General features: G+C 42.7%; 1 protein-coding gene across 1 annotated transcript; it reads right to left on the bottom strand.

The window, feature by feature from the left end:
• Positions 1-14,695: 14,695 nt before the first annotated feature.
• On the bottom strand, positions 14,696-24,680 carry LOC103240290 (uncharacterized). Its single transcript, XM_073022682.1, has 4 exons — positions 24,537-24,680; positions 22,885-24,374; positions 20,674-20,840; positions 14,696-17,349 (listed from the first exon to the last, which is right to left on the bottom strand). The coding sequence occupies exons 1-2, from the start codon at positions 24,678-24,680 to the stop codon at positions 23,706-23,708; spliced, it is 813 nt and encodes a 270-aa protein (XP_072878783.1). The 3' UTR covers positions 14,696-17,349; positions 20,674-20,840; positions 22,885-23,705.
• Positions 24,681-24,785: the final 105 nt, after the last annotated feature.

The raw sequence follows: 24,785 nt of genomic DNA, 5'->3' as shown, positions 1-24,785 counted from the left end.
TTTTTTTTTGGAGAGATAGGGGTATTCTTATGCTGTCCAGGCTGGTCTTGAACTCCTGGCCTCAAACAGTCCTCTCACATTGGCCTCCCAAAGTGCTGGGATTACAGGCATTAGCCACCTAGCCCAACTATGATATGAATCTACAATGGATTACATAACTAGTCCTCTTTTGATGGACAACTCAGTTGTTTGTAATTGTGTTATTATTACAATGAAGCTGTGGCAAATATCTTTACACATTTCTCTTAGTGCACAGGTTTATCTAGGGTAAATATCTAGAGTTAATTTTTTTTGGATTGAAATATGTGTGCTTTAAAAATTTTAGGGAGGAGGAAGGGAGTGGGCTGAGGGCTGAGGGACTGCCTGTTGGGTGCTGTGCTCACTGCCTGGGTAATGGGATCATCCATAACCCCAACCTTAGCGTCATGCAGTGTTTCCATGTGACAGACCTGCACATGTACTCCCAAATCTAAAAAAAAAGTTGAAATTTTTTTTTAAATGTAATACATACTCAGTAAAAAATGAACCTGGCTGGGCACCGTGGCTCACACCTGTAATCCCAGCACTCTGGGAGGCCGAGGCAGGTGGATCACTTGAGGTCAGGAGTTTGAGACCAGTCTGGTCAACATGGCAAAACCCTGTCTCTACTAAAAAATTAAAATTAGGTGAGCGTGGTGACACGTGCCTATAATCCAAGCTACTCAGGAGACTGAGGCAGGAGATCACTTGAACCTGGGAGGCAGAGATAGCAGTGAGCTAAGATCATGCCACTGCACTCCAACTTGGGCGACAGAGACTCTGTCTCAAAAACAAAAAAACTAAACTTGTAGCCAAGTGTATGATCAAGTTAGCCACCAGTTCCTTGTGATCACACTAAATCTTTTGTTTCTCAACAGTTACTCTTATAGAAAAATCATTTTTACATTCCATCTTTTGGATCCTCTCTCTCATACTTCCATTCCTCTAAATGAGGATGTATTTTTGGTGACAAGTAATAGAAACCTTACGTGAACCAGACAGAAAGGGTAATTTACGGGTTTATGTAACCAAACTGTGGGGAAGCCCCAGTGTAGCCACATCTCAGGGCAACCAGCATTTAGGGTCAGAATGCTGCCAGGACTCATTTTGCTTCTCAATTTGCTTCACTCTTTTACTGCAGGCAACTTCTTTTTTTAAGAGTTCTTTGTATTCTAATACAAGTCCTTTGTTAGATATGTGCTTTACAAGAATTTTCTCCCATCTATGGTCTGTCTTCTATTTCTCTTAACAGCATCCATCAAAGAGCAGTTTTTAATTGTGATTAAGTCCAATATATTAGTTTTTAAAAAATGGATCATAATTTTGGTGTTGTATCTAAGAAATCATTGCCTAACACATGGCCACAAAGATTTTCTCTAGAAGTTTTTTAGCTTTAGGTTTTACATTTAGGTCAATGATCAATTTGGGACTAATTTTTGTATATGGTGCATGGCATGGATAAAAGGTTATTATTATTGCATATGGATGTTTTATTATTCCAGCACCATTTTTTGAAAAGATGTTCCCTTCTCCACTGAACTGCCTTTGCACCTTTGTTGAAAATCAGTTTTCCATTTATGTGTGGGCGTATTTCTCCACTCTCTTTTCTGTTTTATTGATTTATTTGTCTACCTTTACTTCTATCTCACACTATCTTGAACACTATGTCTTTATAGGGAGCATTGAAATCAGGTAGAGTTAGTTCTCCAACTTTGTTTTGCCTTTTCAAAGTTGTTTTGGCCATTCAGGTCTTGATATGGTTTGGGTCTGTGTCCCTGCCCAAATCTCATGTTGAATTGTAATCCCCAGTGTTGGAGGAGGGGCCAGGTAGGAGGTGATTGGATCATGGGGGTGGACTTCCCCCTTGCTGTTCTCTTGATAGTGAGTTCTCACGAGATCTGCTTGTTTAAAAGTATGTAGTATTTCCCGCTTCCCTCTTTCTTCACATGCTCTGTCATGTGAAGATGTGCCTGCTTTCCCTTCACCTTCCACCATGATTGTAAGTTTCCTGAGGCCTCCCCAGCCATGCTTCCTGTACAGCCTGCAGAACTAAGAGTCGATTAAACCAATTTTCTTCATAAATTATCCAGTCTCAGGTAGTTCCTTATAGCAATAAGAGAATGAACTTATACAGAAAATTGGTACTGGGAAGTGGGGCATTGCTATACAGATACCTGAAAATGTGGAAGTGTCATTGGAACTGGGTAATGGGCAGGGGTTGGAACAGTTTGGAGAGCTCAGAAGAAGACAGGAAGATGAGGGAAAGTTTGGAACTTCCTAGAGACTTATTAAATTGTTGTGACCAAATGCTGATAGTGATATAGACAATGAAGTCCGGGCTGAGGTGGTCTTAGACAGAGATGTAGAACTTATTGGGAGCTGGAGTAAAGGTTGCTCTTGCTATGCTTTAGCAAAGAGACTTGCAGCTCTAGGGAGCTTTGTAACTTTGAACTTGAGAGAGATGACTTAGAATATCTGGCAGAAGAAATTTCTAAGCAGCAAAGCATTCAAGATGTGGCCTGGTTTCTTCTAACAGTATATACTCATGTGTATGAGCAAAAAGATTTTCTGAAACTGAAACTTAGATTTAAAAGAAAAATTGAAAGGACTTCAAAGAAAAAACTTTTTCAAAATTTAATGAAGCATCTGTGCACCAAATAAAATCCTGTCACAGACTGCCAGAGTTTCAAACTTTGGAAAACTTTGGCATGACATTTCCCAGTTCTTGAGTCGAAGTTCTTGAGGCCTGCAGGCTAAGTTTAAATCTAGGATCTTTCTCTCATATACTAGCTGTTTGCTGCTATACTTCCCTTCTGAATCTTTTCCTTACCTGCAAAATAGCAGTACTAATAAAATCTCCTGTTTGTAGATATGAAATGAGATAAAGCATAAAAAGCCCTTGGCATAATCCCCAGTAAATGGTGGGTGCCTTGAAAATGTCAGTCATTTTTAAAGGCAGGAAATCAGTGTCATAACTCAAAAAATATGGGCCCTTTCTGGTATTGTTAGCTTTCTACTCTCCATTCTTACCCTCAAGTCTGAGACACTTGGCCTTGACATAATCTCTTCACTCTCAAGGTGCAAAAGCACTTCACCAAGCCTTTTATTTCAACAATAGAATCAGGACCGCGACTCATGTACAAGTGACTGTGCAAGTTGATCCGGGTGGGATTGTGAGCCAGATCATCCAGAGTCAGTCTTGGCTTGCCGTAATCATCATGGTATCATTATCAACAGATGTTTAGGGGTGAGCACCCATTATGGGTACAATTCCATGACAGCTTCTGGGAGCACTATTCTAGATGGTCAGAGTGAGCTTTTGGCTAGAGGTCTGCAACACACTCTAAGAGGCCAAGTGGAAGCTGTGGACCAGGCAGACTAGAGCCACTTTGCAGTGGAGAGGCACAAACTACAAGGAATAAAATTATAGCTTGCTAGAATTGTAGTCTACATTTCCCTTTGGCTGCCTGTTTGTTTCTCAATATAATTTGAGGTGTTGACTCTAGACCACAAAAACCTAGGTGGTTTTGGGTACCAAGCTGTCTTATGAATTACCTTTGTCTTTTTCTAACTTCCTGGCAGCTAAGATTAGCAAGCATGGTTGGGATTATAATTGTTGCATTTAAACTACAGAAAGAATGTTCTTTGATGAAAGATTCTCATATTTCATAAATGTTCTAATTTGATAAAACTTTAATGTTCTTACCAACAGGTCATAATGGACATGTAACATTTTATGTTCTTACTACATTGGTTATTTTTAAAGTATACTTTGGTCTGAAAGAGGAGATGCTCAGGATATTATTTCAAATCTTTAGAGGCACAAATTTGTACAAATCCGATCATGTCTATGACCAGATCAGTTGTATATTTGAATTATAGCCAAGTTTCCCTAGTTTACAAGGTAATGTGAATTATGGCTAAATTATTAATACAAGTTAAAAGATAATTATCAAAATTACAATGGGGCTTATTTGAATATTTAAAAATCCTGACTGGGTCATGGTGGCTCATGCCTGTAATCCCAGTACTTTGGGAGGTTGAGGCGGGCAGATCACCTGAGGTCAGGAGTTTGAGACCAGCCTGACCAACATGGTGAAACACCGTCTCTACTAAAAATACAAAAATAAGCTAGGCATGGTGGCAGATGCCTGTAGTCATCGCTACTCAGGAGGCTGAGGCAGGAGAATTGCTTGAACCTGGGAGGCGGAGGTTGCAGTGAGCTGAGATTGCGCCACTGGACTCCAGCCTGGGCAACAGAGTGAGACTCCATCTCAAAAAAAATAATAATAACAAACAAAAATCCTGGCTGGACACAGTGGCTCACACCTATAATCCCAGCACTTTGGGAGGCTGAGGCAGGCAGATCCTTTGAGCTCAAGAGTTTGAAACCAGCCTGGGCAACATGGCAAAACCCTGTCTCTATTAAAAACACAAAAAAGTAGCCAGACATGGTGGTGCGCACCTGTAGTCCCAGCTACTTGAGAGGCTGAAGTAGGAGAACTGCTTGAGCCTGGGAGGTTGAGTCTGCAGAGAGCTGAGATTGGGTCACAGGACTCTAGTCTGGGCAAATGAATGAGACCCTGTCTCAAAAAATAATAATAAAAACCTTTTCTCTAGATTATAGTTTTATATACTTTAATAATAGCTTTATGTAAATGAACCAAATAGATGCATATATTTCTTCGGTTGTAAGCAATTAAAACGGTATTTTATAGATGAGAGCTGGTTTGCTGTAGTTACAATCTTACTTTGGAGAAAATACACTGCTGAATTGCTTTTCATTGAGATGAGACATAAATCTGGGTTTTAGGTATCCTGAAATGTATGCAATTTTGGAGTCCCTCTTCAAGAAAAAAGAATACCAGGCTGAGTGTAGTGGCTCATGCTTGTAATCCCAGCACTTTGGGAGGCCGAGGCAGGCTGATCACTTGAGCTCAGGAGTTGGAGACCAGCCTAGGTAACATGGCAAAACTCTCTCTCTACAAAAAATACAAAAATTAGCCAGATGTGGTGGCACATGCCTGTAGTCCCAGCTACTTGGTAGGCTGATGTGAGAGGATCACTTGAGCTCAGGAAGTGGAGGCTGCAGTGAACTGTGTTTGAGCCACTGCACTCCAGCCTGAGTGACATGCAAGACCTTGTCACACACATGCCAAAAAAACACCAAAAAAAAAAAAAAAAAAAAAGAAAAGAAAAGAAAAGAAAAAAGCATGGTTTTTTTCTATATGGTTCATGCCTGTAATCCTAGCACACTGAGGTGGGAGGATTGCTTGAGGCCAAGAGTTTAAGACCTACCTGGCCAAAATAGTGAGACCCTATCTCTAAAAAAAAAAAAGAGAAAAGTAGGGTAAATTTTGAAGATGGCTGAATAGGAACATCTCCAGTCTGCAGCTCCGAGAGTGACTAATGCAGAAGACAGGTGATTTCTACATTTCTAACTGAGGTATCTGGTGCATCTCATTGGGACTGGTTGGACAGTGGGTGCAGCCCACAGAGGGTGAGCTGAAGCAGGGCAGGGCCTTACCTCACCCTGGAAGCACAAGGGGTTGGGGGATTTCCCTTTCCTAGCCAAGGGAAGCCATGACAGACTACCTGGAAAAGTGGGGCACTCATGCCCAAATACTGTGCTTTTTTTCCCTAAGGTCTTAGCAACCAGCAGACAAGGTGATTCTCTCCCGTGCCTGGCTTGGAGGGTCCCACACCCACAGAGCCTTGCTCACTGCTAGTGCAGCAGCCTGAGATCGATCTGCGAGGCGGCCGCAATTGCTGAGGCTTGAGTAGGTAAACAAAGTGGCCAGGAAGCTTGAACTGGGTGCCCACCGCAGCTCAACAAGGCCTACTGCCTCTAGACTCCACCTCTGTGGGCAGGGCATAGCTGAACAAAAGGCAGCAGACAACTTCTGCGGACTTAAATGTCTCTGGCTGACAGCTCTGAAGACAGCAGTGGTTCTCCTTGCATGACATTTGAGCTCTGAGAATGGACAGACTGCCTCCTCAAGTGGGTCCCCAACCCCCATGTAGCCTAACTTGGAGACACCTCCCAGTAGGGGCCAACAGACATCTCATATAGGTGGCTGCCCCTCTGGGATGAGGCTTCCAGAAGAAGGATCAGGCAACAATATTTGCTGTTCTGTAATATTTGCTATTCTGCAGCCTTCAGTGATGATACTCAGGGAAATAGGGTCTGGAGTGGAACTCCAGCAAACTCCAACAGACCTGCAGCTGAGGGACCTGACTGTTAGAAGGAAAAGTAACAAACAGAAAGGAATAGCATCAACATCAACAAAAAGGTCTTCTACACTAAAATCCCATCTGTAGGTCACCAACATCAAAGACCAAAGGTATATAAAACAACAAAGCTGGGGAAAAACCGGAGAAGAGCTGAAAATTCTAAAAATCAGAGTGCCTCTTCTCCTCCAAAGGATCACAGCTCCTCACTAGCAATGGAACAAAGCTGGACAGAGAATGACTTTGACGAGCTGACAGAACTAGGCTTCAGAAGGTCAGTAATAACAAACTTCTCCGAGCTAAAGGAGGATGTTTGAGCCATCACAAGAAAGCTAGAAACCTTGAAAAAAGATTAGACAAATGGCTAGCTAGAATAAACAGTGTAGAGAAGACCTTAAATGACCTGATGGAGCTGAAAACCACAGCATGAGAACTTCATGATACATGCACAAGCTTCAACAGCTGATTTGATCAGTGGAAGAAAGGGTATCAGTGACTGAAGATCAAATTAATGAAATAAAGTGAGAAGACAAGGTTAGAGAAAAAAAAGTAAAAAGAAATGAACAAAGCCTCCAAGAAACATGGGACTATGTGAAAACACCAAATCTACGTTTGATTGGTGTACCTGAAAGTGATGGGGAGAATGGAACCAAGTTGGAAAACACTCTTCAGGATATTATCCAGGAGAACTTCCCCAACCTAGTAAGGCAGGCCAACATTCAAATTCAGGAAATACAGAGAACACCACAAAGATACTCCTCGAGAAGAGCAACCCCAAGACACATAATTGTCAGATTCACCAAGGTTGACATGAAGGAAAAAGTGTTAAGGGCAGCCAGAGAGAAAGGTCGAGTTGCCCACAAAGGGAAGCCTATCAGACTAATAGCAGATATCTTGGCAGAAACCCTACAAGCCAGAAGAGAGTGTGGGCCAATATTCAACATTCTTAAAGAAAAGCATTTTCAACCCAGAATTTCATATCCAGCCAAACTAAGCTTCATAAGTGAAAGAGAAATAAAATCCTGTACAGACAAGCAAATGCTGAGAAATTTTGTCATCACCAGGCCTGCCTTACAAGAGCTCCTGAAGGAAGCACTAAACATGGAAAGAAACAATTGGTACCAGCCACTGCAAAAACATACCAAATTGTAAAAACTGTTCATGCTATAAAGAAACTGTGTCTATTAACAGGCAAAATAACCAGCGAACATCATAATGACAGGATCAGATTCACACATAACAATATTAACCTTAAATGTAAATAGGCTAAATGCCCCAATTAAAAGATACAGACTGGCAAATTGGATAAAGAGTCAAGACCCATCAGTGTGCTGTATTCAGGAGACTAATCCCATGTGCAAAGACACACATAGGCTCAAAATAAAGGGTTGGAGGAAGATCTACCAAGCAAATGGAAAGCAAAACAAACAAACAAACAAAAAACCAAACAAAAAAACAAAAAACAAACCAGGGGTTGCAATCCTAGTCTCTGATAAAACAGACTTTAAACCAACAAAGATCAAAAGAGACAAAGCCATTACATAATGGTAAAGGGATCAACACAACAAGAAGAGCTAACTATATGCACCCAATACAGGAGCACCCAAATTCATAAAGCAAGTCCTTAGAAACCTACAAAGAAACTTAGACTTCCACACAAGAATAATGGGAGACTTTAACACCCCACTGTCAATATTAGACAGATCAACAAGACATAGGGTTAACAAGGATATCCAGGACCTGAACCCAGCTCTGCAACAAGCAGACCTAATAGACATCTACAGAACTCTCCACTCCAAATCAACAGAATATACATTCTTCTCAGCACCACATCGCACTTATTCTAAAATTGACCACATAATTGGAAGTAAAGCACTCCTTAGCAAATGTAAAAGAACAGAAATCACAAAAAACTGTCTCTCAGACCACAGTGCAATCAAATTAGAACTCAGGATTAAGAAACTCAATCAAAACCACACAACTGCATGGAAACTGAACAACCTGCTCCTGAGACTACTGGGTAAATAACAAAATGAAGGCAGAAATAAAGATGTTCTTTGAAACCAATGAGAACAAAGACACAACACACTAGAATCTCTGGGACACATTTAAAGCAGTGTGTAGAGGGAAATTCATAGCACTAAATGCCCACAAGAGAAAACAGGAAAGATCTAAAATTGAAACCCTAACATCACAATTAAAAGAACTAGAGAAGCAAGAGCAAACAAGTTCAAAAGCTAGCAGAAGGCAAGAAATAACTAAGATCAGAGAAGAATTGAAAGAGATAGAGACACAAAACACCCTTCAAAAAATCAATGAATCCAGGAACTGGTTTTTTGAAAAGATCAACAAAATTGATAGACTGCTAGCAAGAATAGTAAAGAAGAAAAGAGAGAATCAAATAGATGCAATAAAAAACGATAAAGGGGATATCACCACCGATTCCACAGAAATACAAACTACCATCAGAGAATACTATAAACACCTCTACACAAATAAACTAGAGAATCTAGAAGAAATGGATAAATTCTTGGACACATACACCCTCCCAAGACTAAACCAGGAAGAAGTTGAATCCCTGAATAGACCAATAACAGGCTCTGAAATTGAGGCAATAATTAATAGCCTACCAAGCAAAAAAAGTCCAGGATGAGACAAATTCACAGCCAAATTCTACCAGAGGTACAAAGAGGGGCTGGTACCATTCTTTCTGAATCTATTCCAATCAATAGAAAAAGAGGGAATCCTCCCTAACTCATTTTATGAGGCCAACATCATCCTGATACCAAAACCTGGCAGAGACACACACAAAAAAGAGAATTTTAGACCAATATCCCTTATGACCATCGATACGAAAATCCTCAATAAAATACTGGCAAATCAAATCCAACAGCACATCATAAAGCTTATTCTCCACCATCAAGTTGGCTTCACCCCTGGGATGCAAGGCTGGTTCAACATATGCAAATCAATACACATAATCCATCACATAAAGAGAACCAATGACAAAAACCACATGATTATCTCAATAGATACAGTAAAGGCCTTCGACAAAATTCAACAGCCTTTCAGGCTAAAAACTCTCAATAAACTCGGTATTGATGGAACGTATCTCAAAATAATACGAGCTATTTATGACAAACCCACAGCCAGTATCATACTGAATGGGCAAAAACTGGAAGCATTCCCTTTGAAAACTGGCACAAGGATGCCCTCTCTCACCACTCCTATTCAACATAGTGTTGGATGTTCTGTGCAGGGCAATCAGGCAAGAGAAAGAAATAAAGGGTATTCAATTAGGAAAAGAGGAAGTCAAATTGTCCCTGTTTGCAGATGACATGATTGTATATTTAGAAAACCCCATCGTCTCAGCCCAAAATCTTCTTAAGCTGATAAGCAACTTTAGCAAAGTCTCAGGATATAAAATCAATGTGTAAAAATCACAAGCGAGCCTATACACCATTGATAAACAGAGAGCCAAATCATGAGTGAACACCCATTCACAATTGCTACAAAGAGAATACAATACCTAGGAATCCAACTTACATAGGATGTGAAGGATCTCTTCAAGGAGAACTACAAACCACTGCTCAACAAAATAAAAGAGGACACAAACAAATGGAAGAATATTCCATGCTCATGGATAGGAAGAATCCATATTGTGAAAATGGCCATACTGCTCAAGGTAATTTATAGATTCAATGCCATCCCCATCAAGCTACCAATGACTTTCTTCACAGAACTGGAAAAAAACTACTTTAAAGTTCATATGGAATGAAAAAAGAGCCCACATTGCCAAGACAATCCTAGGCAAAAAGAACAAAGCTGGAGGCATCACGCTACCTGACTTCAAACTATAATACAAGGCTATAGTATCCAAAACAGCATGGTACTGGTACCAAAACAGATATAGAGAGCAATGGAACAGAACTGAGGCCTCAGGAATAACACTACACATCTACAACCATCTGATTTTGACAAACCTGACAAAAACAAGAAATGGAGAAAGGATTCCCTATTTAATAAATGGTGCTGGGAAAACTGACTAGCCATATGTAGAAAGCTGAAACTGGATCCCTTCCTTACACCTTATACAAAAATTAATTCAAGATGGATTAAAGACTTTAATGTAAGACCTAAAACCATAAAAACCCTAGAAGAAAACCTAGGCAATACCATTCAGGACATAGGCGTGGGGAAGGACTTCATGACTAAAACACCAAAAGCAATGGCAACAAAAGCCAAAATTGACAAATGGGATCTAATTAAACTAAAGAGCTTGTACACGGCAAAATAAACTGCCATCAGAGTGAAAAGGCAACCTACAGAATGGGAGAAAATTTCTGCAACCCACCCATCTGACAAAGGGCTAATATCCAGAACCTACAAAGAACTTAAACACATTTGCAAGAAAAAAACAACCCCATCAAAAAGTGAGCAAAGGATATGAACAGATACTTCTCAAAAGAAGACATCTATGCAGTCAACAGACACATGAAAAAATGCTCCTCATAACTGGTCATCAGAGAAATGCAAATCAAAACCACAATGAGATACCATCTCATACCAGTTAGAATGACAATCATGAAAAAGTCAGGAAACAACAGATGCTGGAGAGGATGTGGAGAAATCGGAATGCTTTTACACTGCTGGTGGGATTGTAAATTAGTTCAACCATTGTGGAAGACAGTGTAGTGATTCCTCAAGGATCTAGAACTAGAATTACCATTTGACCCAGTGATCCCATTACTGGGTATATACCCAAAGGATTGTAAATCATGCTACCATAAAGACACATGCATACATATGTTTATTGCAGCACTATTCACAATAGCAAAGACTTGGAACCAACCCAAATGTCCATCAATGATAGACTGGATTAAGAAAATGTGGCACATATATACCATGGGATACTATGCAGTCATAAAAAAGGATGAGTTCATGTCCTTTGCAGGGACATGGATGAAGCTGGAAATCATCATTCTGAGGAAACTATCGCAAGGACAGAAAACGAAACATCACATGTTCTCACTCATAGGTGGGAATTGAACAATGAGAACACTTGGACACAGGGTGGGGAACATCACACACGGGGGCCTGTCATAGGGTGGGGGGTGGGGGAGGGATAGCATTAGGAGAAATACCTAATGTAAATGATGAATTGATGGGTGCAGCAAACCAACATGGCACATGTATACATATGTAACCTGCATGTTATGCACATGTACCTTAGAACTTAAAGTATATATATAAAAGAAGTGACCCTTACATTGATAGGGCCTCCTTGCAGGGCCTGGAAAAAAAACAATGAAGGGCTCTGAGGCTTCACCTTCATCATCTTCACAGTAAACTCAGTTCTGGCTAAGATATATTACTGAGGACATTTCTGAGAATGCTCCAGTTTCTCTAATTAATGAAAAAGCTCTTCAGTTTTGAGGAGATGGGTAATATTACAAATAATCAATTGCCTGCACAAGATAATGGATTATTCTGTTACTGACAGTGTTCCCTTTTCAAGTTTTATTTGTTGAAGTATGATCATTCAAAAATTCCAGCATTTTGCGTTATTCAAAAAAAAAAAAAAAAAAAAAAAAGAGCCCAAATTACTATTAGCCACTTTCACAGGGTATGAGAAATGGAAACGAAGGATTATACTTATCCAAAAGCATTGTTTTTTTCAGTATAAAATTTTCTCCTGGAGACTTAATAAGTAAGAAAATTGTATCTTGCTTGTGTTTGCATACTTTCTCCAAGAAAATTACATACAAATATTAGATTTAATTGGTGGTGGAAAATGAGGAAAGAAAATAGTAAAGCAAGGAGTCTAAACTTGTTAGAATAACTTCTCCAAAACTGGGAAAAAGCCATTTTTCATGCCTTGCTTAGATCTCCATGGTCGGTAAGAAGTGGACAATTTAGATAATTACTGTAGGTAGAAAATACAAACAGTCTCTATAGATAATTCTAGAAGAAACTTTTTTTTTCAGAACGTCACAAATCAAAAAAATAATTCCCTTAATTTTTTGCTTTTACTACAGAGCACTGGTCTTTAATTTTTTTCCTGTCTCAGGTACACAATTTTAACAGTCTAATATTTGGCCACGTTTTCCTCACTTCTTTCTGAGGATAAAGAATGAAATAATTAAATGGCCAAAAGAGGAATGGAGGAGAGGTACAGAATGAGGACTCTCAAGAGAAATTGGAAAAGAAAGATAATATGAATTTGTGGAACAATAAATTTGTCTGGTGTGATGGTTAATACTGAGTGTCAATTTGATTGGATTAAAGGATGCAAAGTATTGTTCCTGGGTGGGTCTGTGAGGGTGTTGTCAAAGGAGATTAACATTTGAGTCAGTAGACTGGGACAGGCCGACCCACCCTCAATCTGGGTGAGCACCATCTAATCAGCTGCCACCATAAAAGCAGGAATGGAAAGAACAGACAGCCTGAGTCTTCTGGCTTTCATTTTTCTCCCGTGCTGGTTGCTTCCTGCCCTCGAACATCAGACTCCAAGTTCTTCAGCTTTTGGACTCTTGGACTTACACCACTGGTTTGCCAGGGGCTTTCAGGCCTTTAGCCACTGACTCAAGACTGCACTGTTGGCTTCCCTACTTTTGAGGTTTTGGGACTCAGAGTGGCTTCCCTGCTCCTCAGCTTGCACATGGCCTATTGTGGGACTTCTCTTTGTGATCGTGTGAGTCAATACTCCTTAATAAACTCCCTTTCATGTATACATCTATCCTATTAGTCCCGTCCTTCTAGAGAACTAATACATCTGCCTTCCCTATCATCTTCTCCAAGTATCTTTGGAGTATGGACTCTGGAAGAGGGAGGCCTACTGTTTGGATAAGATGGTCAGGCATCAATCAGGGACTTGCCTGATCTGTACAGTCTGGGCAGTAGGGTGGTCACTGCATTCGTCAAGTGGGCTTAATTAGTTCAGCTGCCTCCTGTTGATAATGCATAAACAATGTTTGCAACCTTAGAACATTAAAAACAATATGAGGGGTTAATTGGGAATAATGGTACCCATATTAAATAATTGATTCACCAATAAACTAAATGTAATGCACACTTCACCTTCTTCACCAAGGATCTGAGGCACTCACCAGACACACTTGTAAAAAAGTAAACAAAAATTTTAAAGAGTGTGGTGATGGAAAATAGAATAGTAGGTTAGTAATCATGATGGTGGGGGTATTGGGTACTGGGCAAATTGAACACAAACATCCCATCCAGGAGGGCCTGCCCAGACACTAAAATACAATGAATTTGACTCAGTAACCAAATTTGTCATCAAAACCAGTGATAAGAGAACTAGGGTTAGTTTAAAACTTTGATTACATGAGAGAGAAAAAAAATTGTTTCTTCCAGGAAGCAATGCTATTCCTATTATTGCTTTTAAAAGGAATTTCTCAAGTAAATACTCATAACAAACAAAATAATAGATTTATAAACTGTTTCTTGTATTGTCAGTTGACAAAGGCCAGCTGAGTTTTCAAAAGGCTACTGGGTGAAAGCAGCTCTTCAGGGAGTCATCCATAACTAGATACAGTTTCCTAAACAGCTCACCCAAGCATACATATGAAAACAACAAACTAAAAAGAACACCTACTATAATTCTGGTACTTCTGATTCCTTCTCAATATGTTGTTGGTAAAATTGGCTAAGAGAAATGCTTCTGCCCTAGTTCTGATTCAGGTTTTCTTTTCTTTTTGTCCATGTTCTTTATAAACATTATATATTATAGTTGAATAACTATAGAAAATTTGTTTCTAATTGCTCTCGTTGAGATTTTAAAGGATATTTATTTGCTGCATTTTATTTATTTATTTTTAAGACAGGGTCTCACTCTGTCATCCAGGCTGGAGTGCAGTGGCACTACCTTGGCTCACTGCAGCCTTGACCTCCTCCTGGGTTCAGGTGATCCTCCCACCTCAGCCTCTTGGGTAGCTGGGACCACAGGTGTGTGCCACCACACCCAGCTGATGTTTTGTATTTTTTGCAGAAATGGGGTTTCACCATGTTGCTCAGGCTGGTCTTGAACTCCTGAGCTCAGGTGATCCTTCCACTTTGGCTTTGGCCTCTCAAAGTGTTGGAATTACAGGCATGAGCCACCGCGTCCAGTCTGCATTTCATTTTCTATGGCTATTTTCTCTCTTTGGATCATAGAACCTTAGTTTCTTTTTGAGATGGTAACTTGTAGAAGAATGGCAACATGATTTCAATAAGGTTAATAGACTCCCAATACTTTTATAGATGAGATGGAGGAATATAATTTGGGTGGCTGATTTGTAACCAATTGAATAACTCTATCCCAAGGATGTAGGCTGTCCTTCTGCATGGAGGACTCTGGCATGCTGTGAGGATCAGTTCATGTATAAGAAATGCAGAAGGAAGGGTAGTGGAGTAGATAGAGCTCAATTTTGGACATATATGTTGGAGGTTCATGTTGAAATGCACTTTATTAGTTGAATATATTGACTTGGGGACAGAGAGAGACAGAGACAGAGATAGAAGGGGTAAGAGGGAAGGGGGAGAGAAAGGGGAAGAGGAAGGTATCTAGTGATATAACAAACATTTATTAAATATAAACAATTATGTAACAAGTGATATCTAAGCACTTTACATGTTATAACTCATGAGACCCTGGCAACCATGTCAGGGTTATCTCATTACAATCTCCATTTCACAGATGAACTGAAATATGAGTGGTAAACTACTTTTCCCAAGCCCACACAGCTGGTAGGTGGTAACAACTGAGATATGAACCCTGCTTGAAGTTAGAGATTTTTGGCCATTAAGTCATAGGCATGGCTGAGTTGCTCAGGTTGTCTGGATGAACTGAGGTACATCAATGTGTTGACTTTAGAGGTACAGAAAAAATAAAGGCCACATTTTTGGAAAATGTGTTCATAGCCTTCAGTCCCAAAACCTTAGAAAGTGTGATATAGAGTGGGTAATAAGAAGAACATGGCAGACACCTGGGAACAAAGTTTCAAGAAAGTGGGAATGAAGCTGACATCCAAGGACCAAAGCAAGCAGGAAGCTGCCAGAGACAGCAGCAGAACCATTTCAAAGCAAGGATGGGTGAGAAAGCAGATGGCAGTGGATGGTTGTGCACCTGAAAACTTTCAATGCAGGGTAATCTAGAAGCTTGACCATGAAGCAGAGGGAGAAAGAGTTGTGGCTAGCTACTTAGGAAACCAAAATGAAGAGAAGGTTTTTAATCTTTCAGTGAGAGAGGCTTGAGTGTATTTTAAATATTGAGTGGCAAACAGAGAAAGAAAAAGTGAAGATGCAAAAACAGAGGGTAATACTTGGTGAAAGGTTGTGGAGGGTGCAGGAACAGATGGACTCCTAAGCCCAGGTGCCAAGAACATCTTGGATAGAACTGCATTCTGCTTTAGGATGGAGGAAGAAAGTAATGATGAATGTATGAGCACAGCTAAATGTATAGGTAGGACGCCTATGCTTCTGACAGCTAAAAGAGAAAAAAAAAAGCAAAACAGAAATTAATGTATAGGTAGAGGAGAAAACTTTATGCTTTTCATCATGAGGAAATGGAGGTCCAGACAACCTAACGAATTGGTGTAGGGTCAGTCTCACAGCCCTTTCCTTTATAAATCACCCAGTCTTGGGTATTTCTTCATAGCAGCATGAGAATGGACTAATACAATAGCACAGTAGGGTGCTGGTTATTTCCTGTTAGGTTGGTGCAAAAGTGATTGTGGTTTTAGACCGTGAATTTTAAATAATTTATTACTAGGCTCAAACACATCTTTATTAATCAAAATAGAAACCATTACAATCAACACATTTTTTGCCAACAAGAAATAAGTTTGTTCATTCCTATAGCATAACAATCTGTGCGTTGGGGCCAGGCACGGTGGCTCACGCCTGCAATCCCAGCATTTTGGGAGGCTGAAGTGGGTGGATCACAAGGTCAAGAGATCAAGACCATCCTGTCCAACATGGTGAAACCTCATCTCTACTAAAAATACAAAAAATTAGCTGGGTGTGGTGGCATGTGTCTGTAGTCCTAGCTACTTGGGAGGCTGAGGCAGGAGAATTGCTTGAACCCGGAAGGTGGAGGTTGCAGTGGGCCAAGGTCGCACCACTGCACTCCAGCCTGATGACAGAGTGAGACTCCGTCACAGAACAAACAAACAAAACAACCTGTGCTTCGGGATTCAATGAACTCTTGGAAGGCATTTTCTGTATCCTGCTCCTTGTGGAAGCATTTTCACCACAAAAAGTTGTCAAGATGCTTGAAGTGGTAGTCGGTTGGTGAAGGGTCAGGTGAATATGGTGAATGAGGCAAAACTTCGTAGCCCAGTTCATTCGACTTTTGAAGCATTGGTTGTGTGATGTGCAGTTGAGCGTTGTTGTGGAGAAGAACTGGGCCGCTTCTGTTGACCAATGCCGACTGCAGGTGCTGCAGGTTTTTGTGCATATCATCGATCTGCTGAACATACTTCTCAGATGTAATGGTTTCGCCAGGATTCAGAAAGCTGTAGTGGATCAGACCAGCAGCAGACCACCAAACAGTGACCATGACCTTTTTTGGTGCAAGTTTGGCTTTGCAAAGTGCTTTGGAGCTATTTCTCAGTCCAACCACTGAGCTGGTTGCCACCAGTTGTCTGTAAAATCCACTTTTCATTGCACGTCGCAATCTGATGAAGAAATGGTTCATTGTGCATAGAATAGGAGAAGATCACACTTCAAAATGATGATTTTTAAAAATTTTTGCTCAGGTCATGAGGCACCCACTTACCGAGCTTTTTCACCTTTCCAATTTGCTTCAAATGCCAAATGCCTGTAGAATGGTCGACGTTGAATTCTTTGCAAGTTGTAAGAGGTTCAGCTTGGATGATTGTTCTCAATTGGTCATTGTCAACTTCTGATGGCTGGCCACTATGCTTCTCATCTTCAAGGCTCCCATCTGCTTTGCAAAATGTTTTGAACCATGACTGCACTGCATGATTGTTAGCAGTTCCTGGGCCAAATGCATTGTTGATGTTGCGAGTTGTCTCTGTTGCTTTCTCGAATAAGAAAATTGCTCAAATTTGCTTTTTGTCTAATTATCATTTCCATAGTCTAAAATAAATAGAAAATAAACAGCAAGTAATAAGTCATTAGCAAAAAAACAACCCACAAAGTGTGAAATGTGCAATAAAATGATGTATAACATAACCACATTTAAGAATGTATTCCAATATCAAATGGCAAATTTAAATAATGCAAAAACTGCAATTACGTTTGCACCAAACTAATACATGCTGTCTTCCTCCTCTTCCTCCATACTTTCATGTCTGAAAAGGCTGATTTATACAGCATTCCTCAGGTTCCCTTGCCAGCTGGCTTTTGATTGGAAGTCCTTGTTAAGAAAGAAGGAACGAGCCTTCTACTAGAGAACATAGCTGTGTTAGGATGCTCTCATATGGCTATAAATACCTGAGACTAGATAATTTATAAAGAAAGAGTTTTAACTGGCTCTTGGTTCTGTAAGTTGTATAATAAGCCTGATACTGGGCTCAGCTCCTGGGGAGGCCTCAGGAAGCTTACAATCATGGTGGAAGGTGAAGGGAGCAGCAGGCACATCACAAGGCCAGAGCAGGAGCAAGAGTTAGGGCACAAGGTGCCACACACGTTTAAATAACCAGATGTTGTGAGAATTCACTCACTGTTGCCAGGATAGTACCACAGGAATGATACTAAACTATTCATGAGATATCTGCCCTCATGATCTAATCACTTCCCACCAAGTCCAACCTCCAACATTAGGGATTACGTGTCAACAAGGGATTTGGGCAGGGACACACATCCAAACTACATCAATAGTCATAGTTCTATTAAATTGGAAGCTAAGACTCTTAGTTACTTGGGGCTCTTTTGCCACTGTATGTACTGGCAGATTACTAAGGGGAAATTTTGTCTCTGCCCTCTTCTCCCCACTATTATCTATCTTCTGCTGTGTTTTACCCCAGAAGGCTGATCCCTGTGGGTTACATTACCCAATGGCTTCCACCAATAGAAGATCCAGGCAGGAGACAGAGAAGTGGGAGAGGCAGAGATCTGTCTTCCCTATTCACTGCTTGCCCAAAGTGGAAGCCCTTACAAGGCTTGGGTGACACTTTCTTCACCTTGGCCCTTTCTCCAGGTAGGTTCTGTGCAAAGCAGTCCCTGATACTGTGCCCTTAGCTTGGGAGTGTTCATGGGATGACCACTTGGGGTGGGCGAGTGAGAGGATCAGGATTGGGCAGAGTGGGCTAGGATGGCCCTGCAGTTAGTTGTCCCAATTTGGGGCATGTGAACTGGATCTTCATACCTCTGCATAGACCAGTCATTGCATGAGGCTGCCCCAGGGAAAGGGGACATGCTTTTGGGTGAGGAAGTTCCCGTTAGGCAAGGACAGGTCCCAGAGAGGAATCTGGTTGAGACCTATTGGCCCCCGCACTTCCAACTGCTAGTAGATGAGTGCTCCATCCCTGGGGTGGGGAATCGAGGTGATGCTCCCTTCCAACCCTTTGAACCAAGGAGTTGTAAAGGTTTCCTGCTCTTGCTAGTTCCTGAGTGCCTCAGCACCTCTGGCTTTTGTTTCTTCATTAAGTTCTCTTAATTGAATCTTCTGAGTTGATCTGTTTCTTTTCAGGGCCCTAATATAGATAATAATAAATTATATACATATATAAATAGAAACACTTAAATGTTCAAAAAGTTTAGTAGTCTAGAATAGAGAGACTTGATCTGGCCTGGGAGGGGAGGGCAAGTTTGGTCAAGGAAGTGACATTTGAACCAAAATCTGAAAAGCTAACTTAACAAAGGAGAGAGAGAAGGGAGAATGGAGGAGGCATTGAATCCATATGGCCCGGATCACAAGGCGGGCGGGGGCAGTACAGGATGAGGGAGACAGGGAATCAGCTTGAGAGAAAGGTAGGGACAACACTCTCTGGGTTTTGTGGACCTCATTTTTGTTAATTCAAAAAGTAATGGAAAAGCTTTACGGATTTTTGAGCTGGGGGAGGGGGACACAGTCAGATAAGCATTTTAAGACGATCTCTCTAGCTAATCAAAGACCAGTGTTATTTTTAATTTGGTGAGAAATTACCACTTGCCTATGTCTGTTAGAAGCAGAAAAGTCTCTTTTTTGTTTACTAGTCTCCAGACTGGCTGGACTGAGGTTTCTACCACTGGGCTAATCCTGCATATAAATGGCTAATCCTGCATATAAACCACAGTATTTCATGGACAGAAGACTGTTATACGCTATACCCCACGGTGCCTGTTGCATCTTTTTCGCATCATGGCAATTTTTTTTCCCTAGCAGGTAAGATAATACAAAAAAATGTATTAATCATTAGACTTTCAATTCAGGAACAATTGTACTATATATCAAAAAGTTGGGAAAGAATATAGTTTATCTATATGTTCCACTTGTTTTTAGAGTCTTTAAAAAGCACGCAAATGTCCACGATTTTTGGTCTTGGAATTGATTTAATAGAATTTCCCTTTAGATATTAATGAAAAACAGAATGGAGAGTGTTCCTCATAATCACACACACACACACACAAACACACAGCTTAGGTCCCCAGGGCTCCTTTCTGCTTTCTCAGATCCTGATGACTATTGAGCAGAGATGAACAGTCATGGGACAGGGCCCAACTGCTTAACTTAGGAAGTGACATTAAATTCTTCTTGGAAGAAGTTGGCACAATGTTTTTGTGCTGTTTTAGATGTTACTTAATGGGATGTTAGAAGGGAAGTTGTGACTGATGCATCAAGAAATGACAGCTACCAAAATCACTTACGAAATTTCAAAGTAAATAGCTGAGGACTGCTTAGATGCTCAGTCACACAGGCTACAAAAGACTCAAGTGACTGCAGATGGAGGAGGGCTTTTGAGAATTTATTTGGACAGGGCTGTGCTGAGAGTCCCACCCGCACCCCACAATGGGCGGGGGCACCGGCATCGAACACCAAGCTGAGTGAGAAGGGCTTCTCCAGGCCTCCCAGGGAGCTTGCTGGCTGCTCCTGGCCAACAGCAGACTGGGCCTGACTCCCATCGGAGGAAGGCCAGCATCCTAGGGCAGCCAGTGGAGGGTTGGCAGAGGGCCGTGCCTGGGAGGTCACTGTGCTATCTTCCAACCACACTGTGTGAGTCTCAGATACCATATGTGGAATCCGCAGCAGGAAGGTCAGCTTGAGGTCATTTTAAAAGGGATTCTTCTGAAAAAGTCTCACTGAAGGGTTGACAGGACCCTGATGCTGAGAGTCTGTGTGGAGGGGACAGAAGGAAAACCAAGGTTGGGGTAGAATAAGCAGCTAGACAAAATTGATTGCCAGTGTCAGGAAGCGTGGCCAAACATTCCCAGTGAGGGCTCACAACAGTGTTCACGGAAGAGTCACTTTCAAATACCCACCAAGCCCAGCGCGGGTGATGCCTTTCCACCAGAGGTCCAGTTCAGTACATGCCTTCCTGCGGCCTCCACCCCTCTTTCCCCTTACCATGGCTAGCAAGTGGGCCATGGGAGGGTGACATGGGGGAGGAACAAAGCTCCTTGTCCGCACTTCTGCCCACAGGAGGCCCCTGGTGGGGAAGGGGACAACATTTTAATTACTGAATTAAGAGCAAGGTTTTTCTCTTAAAGTAACAGGATTTTCTATTACCTGAGAGAATAAACAAGTTACGGGACTGCTTGAGTTTCATTCTGTGGAAGAGGAAGAACTATCCTCATGGAATAGATTATTAAAGGGATAGCAGAAGACTAAAAATTCAGTTGCTTTTATGGACACACCCATGAGTCCTGTTAATTCCATGTTTTGGTTATGTATAGAGTTTACATTCTGCTTCTGGAGTAGTGAAGTCATTTTATCAAAAAAAATTCTATTGATATTGCCCCAGGATGACAAATTTACAAAAACATGCTTGCCCTCTTTTTATTAGTTTATGTGGCTAAATCATAATTCTTTTCAAACCAATGGGAAAGTCTTAAGGAAATAGAAGATGGAATAAACTAAAGAACAATGCTGGGCTGGGTGCTATGGCTCACGCCTGTAATCCCAGCACTTTGGGAAGCTGAGGCCGGTGGATCACCTGAGGTCAGGAGTTCAAGATGAGCCTGGCCAACATGGTGAAACTCCATCTCTATTAAAAATACAAAATTAGGTGGGTGTGGTGGCAGGCACCTGTAATCCCAGCTACATGGGAGGCTGAGGCAGGAGAATCGCTTGAACTCAGGAGGTTGAAGTGAGCCGAGATCGCCCCATTGTACTCCAGCCTGGGTGACAGAGCGAGACTATGTGTCGCAAAACAAAAAACAAAAAACCCACAATAGACTGTTAAAGCAATTAGGAAGTAAATGTTACACCTAAGGGACTTGTATCTAGAATATTCAAGGAACTATTACATCTTGATAAGAAATGGACAAAAATTTGATTTAATAATGGCCAAGAATCTGAACAGACATTTCTACAATGTTATCTTTTTTCAAAGAAGATAAACAGGTAGCTGATAAAATCATGAAAAGATGCTCATTATCACTAGCTATCAGGAAAATGCAAATCAAATCCACAATGAGATATTATACCCACTAGAATGGCTGTAATAAAAAAGACATTAAAATTAGTGTTACTGAGGATGTGAAAAAACTGGAACCCTCATACATTGCTGGTTGGGAGGTAAAATGGTGCAGTCACTTCGGAAAACAGATTGGCACAATGACTCATCAATTCCACTCCTCGGTATGTATCCAAGAGAAATGAAAACACACATCCACACAAAAACTTGTACACACATGTTCACAGTAGCATTAATCATAATAGCCAAAAAGTAGACACCCAAATGTCCATTAACTGATGAATGGATAAACAAAATGTGGCATATCCAAACAATGGGATATTATGCAGCCTTTAAAAAAGAATCAAAACTGATCCATGCTACTCCACGGATAAACTCTGAAAACATTACACTAAGTGAAAGAAGTCAGTCACAAACAATCACACATTGTATGATTTCATTGATATGAAACCTCTAGAATGGGCAAATCCATAGACACATGAATGGTTGCAATCGGCTAGTGATGGTTTGGGAGGGAGGGAACTGAGTACTAAAGAGAATTGTTTTTTTGAGACCAGTGTGATTAAAATGTTCTAAAAGTGATCATGGTGATGTTTGCACAACATTGTAAATATACTAAAAAGCACTGAGTCATACACTTTAAATAGGCAAATTATATTGTATATAATTTTTTTTTTTTTTTCCAGACAGAGTCTGGCTCTGTTGCCCAGGCTGGAGTGCACAATCTCAGCTCACTGCAACCTCCGCCTCCTGGGTTCAAGTGATTCTCCTGCCTCAGCCTCCAGAGTAGCTGGGATTACAGGCCCCCACCACCACGCCTGGCTAATTTTTGTATTTTTAGTGGAGACTAGGTTTCACCATGTTTGAGACTAGGCCAGGCTGGTCTCAAACTCCTGACGTCAGGCGATCCGTCCTCCTCAGCCTCCCAACGTGCTGGGATTACAGGCATAAACCACCGTGCCCGGCCATATTATATATAATTTAAAAATGTAATGCATGGTCCACTACATGGGAGTCTCATGATGACAGGGACAGAGCCAGCTTTGCACATTACCTTATCTCTAGCGAGTGTCCAACACACAGGCACTCAACTAGTATTTCTTAAGGAAGCAGCACGCTTTTATACTGTTCCTGATGTTTATCCAGTGTTTCATAAATTGCAAAGCATGTGCATGTTTTTTTTCACAGACAGCAGCAGTTCCTTTGAGCCTCATAACAATCCCGAAGGTGGTCCGAGTAGGTGATATGAAACTGTTACTGGCCCACATTGTAAAAAATGAGGCGCTATACAACAGGATAAAGACCAAAACAACACCACCACAACCCGTATCTGTCTACTAAGTTTTATCTGGAGGAGCTCTTTCCCAGGCCCATTTGTCTCCCACTAATCCTGTGCCCCAGTGAGGGAACGCGCTTCTCATTACAATCAGCGCTGCTCTGGGAGCCTGACTCCCAAAATGCCATGAAACAGAGGAGCAAGCAGGGTCAACTGGAAAGCAGAAACCAAAGAACCCAGATTCCTTTTCTGAGCAAACACAGAGATGGGCTAGTGGGATTTTAGCTTGGGGATACTGGACCCAGTCTTCTCAAATACTTCCTACCAGAAGGTTTGTGTTAGCGGGTGTCCCATGACCACGATCTCAATAGCTTGTAGCTTACCTATCTTCCAGGCTCCGAATTCAGGGTTCTAGGTTCTAGTTCTCCACCCCTAACTCACATGCTTGGTGGAGACACCCAGATTAGTCACATTTCAGATTGGACCTTTCCAGTTGTAGTAGCAGGCAGTCACAGGGGGAGTCACCTTGCTGAAAAAAACTCACTGGATGCCCCCTGAAAAGAGGTCTAGAGAAGTTGTTCCGATTCTGACGCTGATTCCTAGTCGGTTACAGAACCCCTGGCCACAGGACATTTAAAGACGTTCTCTTTGAGGTCCACCCGGGCGGCCCAGAAGCGTTGGCCACCTTCCAGAAGGGAAGTGGGAGATACCGGTGGACCCCGAGGGGCCCGGGGCGTTCCCCGCGGGGCGGAGCGCTCCAGACTGCGGAGCGCTGTGGGCAGGGGCGCAGGTGAGCAGCGCAAGCAGAGTTGGCCGCGGCCGTCCTGGCGCCTCCGCCTCCGCGGCGCCCGCACTGCGCTCCACCCCGGCCCGGGGGGCGGGCGAGGGCTCTGCCCCACCGCCCGGGGGCTGCCAAGGGGATTTGGGGCGGCGACGTGGGCGTCTGGGGACTGTGCGCCCGTGCCCGCCCCGGCAGGGTGCGCTGAGGCGCTGGGGCCGCCACTGGCTGCGGGCGCTGGGCGCGGCGGCCGCGGGAGCCGCAGGTGGTTCCCGGGCCGGCCCTTTTCTCCTCCCCCTTTCCTTTCTTTCGCCTCCCCTCCCTCTCGCCCGGTGTCGGCGGCACTTCCCTCGCTTCCTCCTCCCTCTCCAATCCAGAGGGAGGGAAGGAGCAGCCGGCGCTTTCCTGCCCGCCTGCAAACTTCAGCGGGACTCGCGGCTCCCCTCGCCGCCGCGGCCGCCGCCGCCCGGCGCTGCCCCTGGAACTTCCTCTAGCCGCGCGGCCCGGGAAGCCCTGCGGGTGGAGGAACGCCGCCGGGCGCCAGGCAGCCGCGGCTCGGACCCAAACCCCGTCCCGCGCCGCCCGGGTGCCCGCCCGCCCGCGCGCCCGTCCGTCCGTCCGTCCGTCCGTCCGTCCTTCCTGCTCGCCCGGCCTCTCCCTTGCGGGCAGGGGCCGCCAGGCTTCCCTCGGCGCCCCGCCGCTGCCTGGGAATTCCTTTGTGTTGGATGCAGGCTCGCGCCCCGCGCCGACGGGGGGCGGACTGAAGGATCCCGCGCCGCCGGCCCGCCCCCGCCATGCCCTTCCACCAGAGGACCCTGGAGCCCGCGCGGCTGCGCCGGCCCGAGGCGGCGGGGGCCGGGGCTGCGGGCGCGCCTCTCTTCCGCTCGCTGGAACAGGTCAG

This window comes from Chlorocebus sabaeus, chromosome 13, assembly GCF_047675955.1.
Source record: "Chlorocebus sabaeus isolate Y175 chromosome 13, mChlSab1.0.hap1, whole genome shotgun sequence".
Classification (NCBI taxonomy): domain Eukaryota; kingdom Metazoa; phylum Chordata; class Mammalia; order Primates; family Cercopithecidae; genus Chlorocebus; species Chlorocebus sabaeus.
Note: the sequence above shows the minus strand (reverse complement) of the source record. Positions and strands in the feature narration are given on the sequence as shown.

Bases quoted from the DNA above. Each gene is read 5' to 3' on its own strand.
- LOC103240290 (XM_073022682.1), bottom strand. From the start codon at position 24,680: ATGGCGGGGGCGGGCCGGCGGCGCGGGATCCTTCAGTCCGCCCCCCGT. The intron at 24,375-24,536 runs GCCGGGCGAGCA...CCGCGCGGCTAG, and splicing joins CCCCTGCCCGCAAGGGAGAG to AGGAAGTTCCAGGGGCAGCG.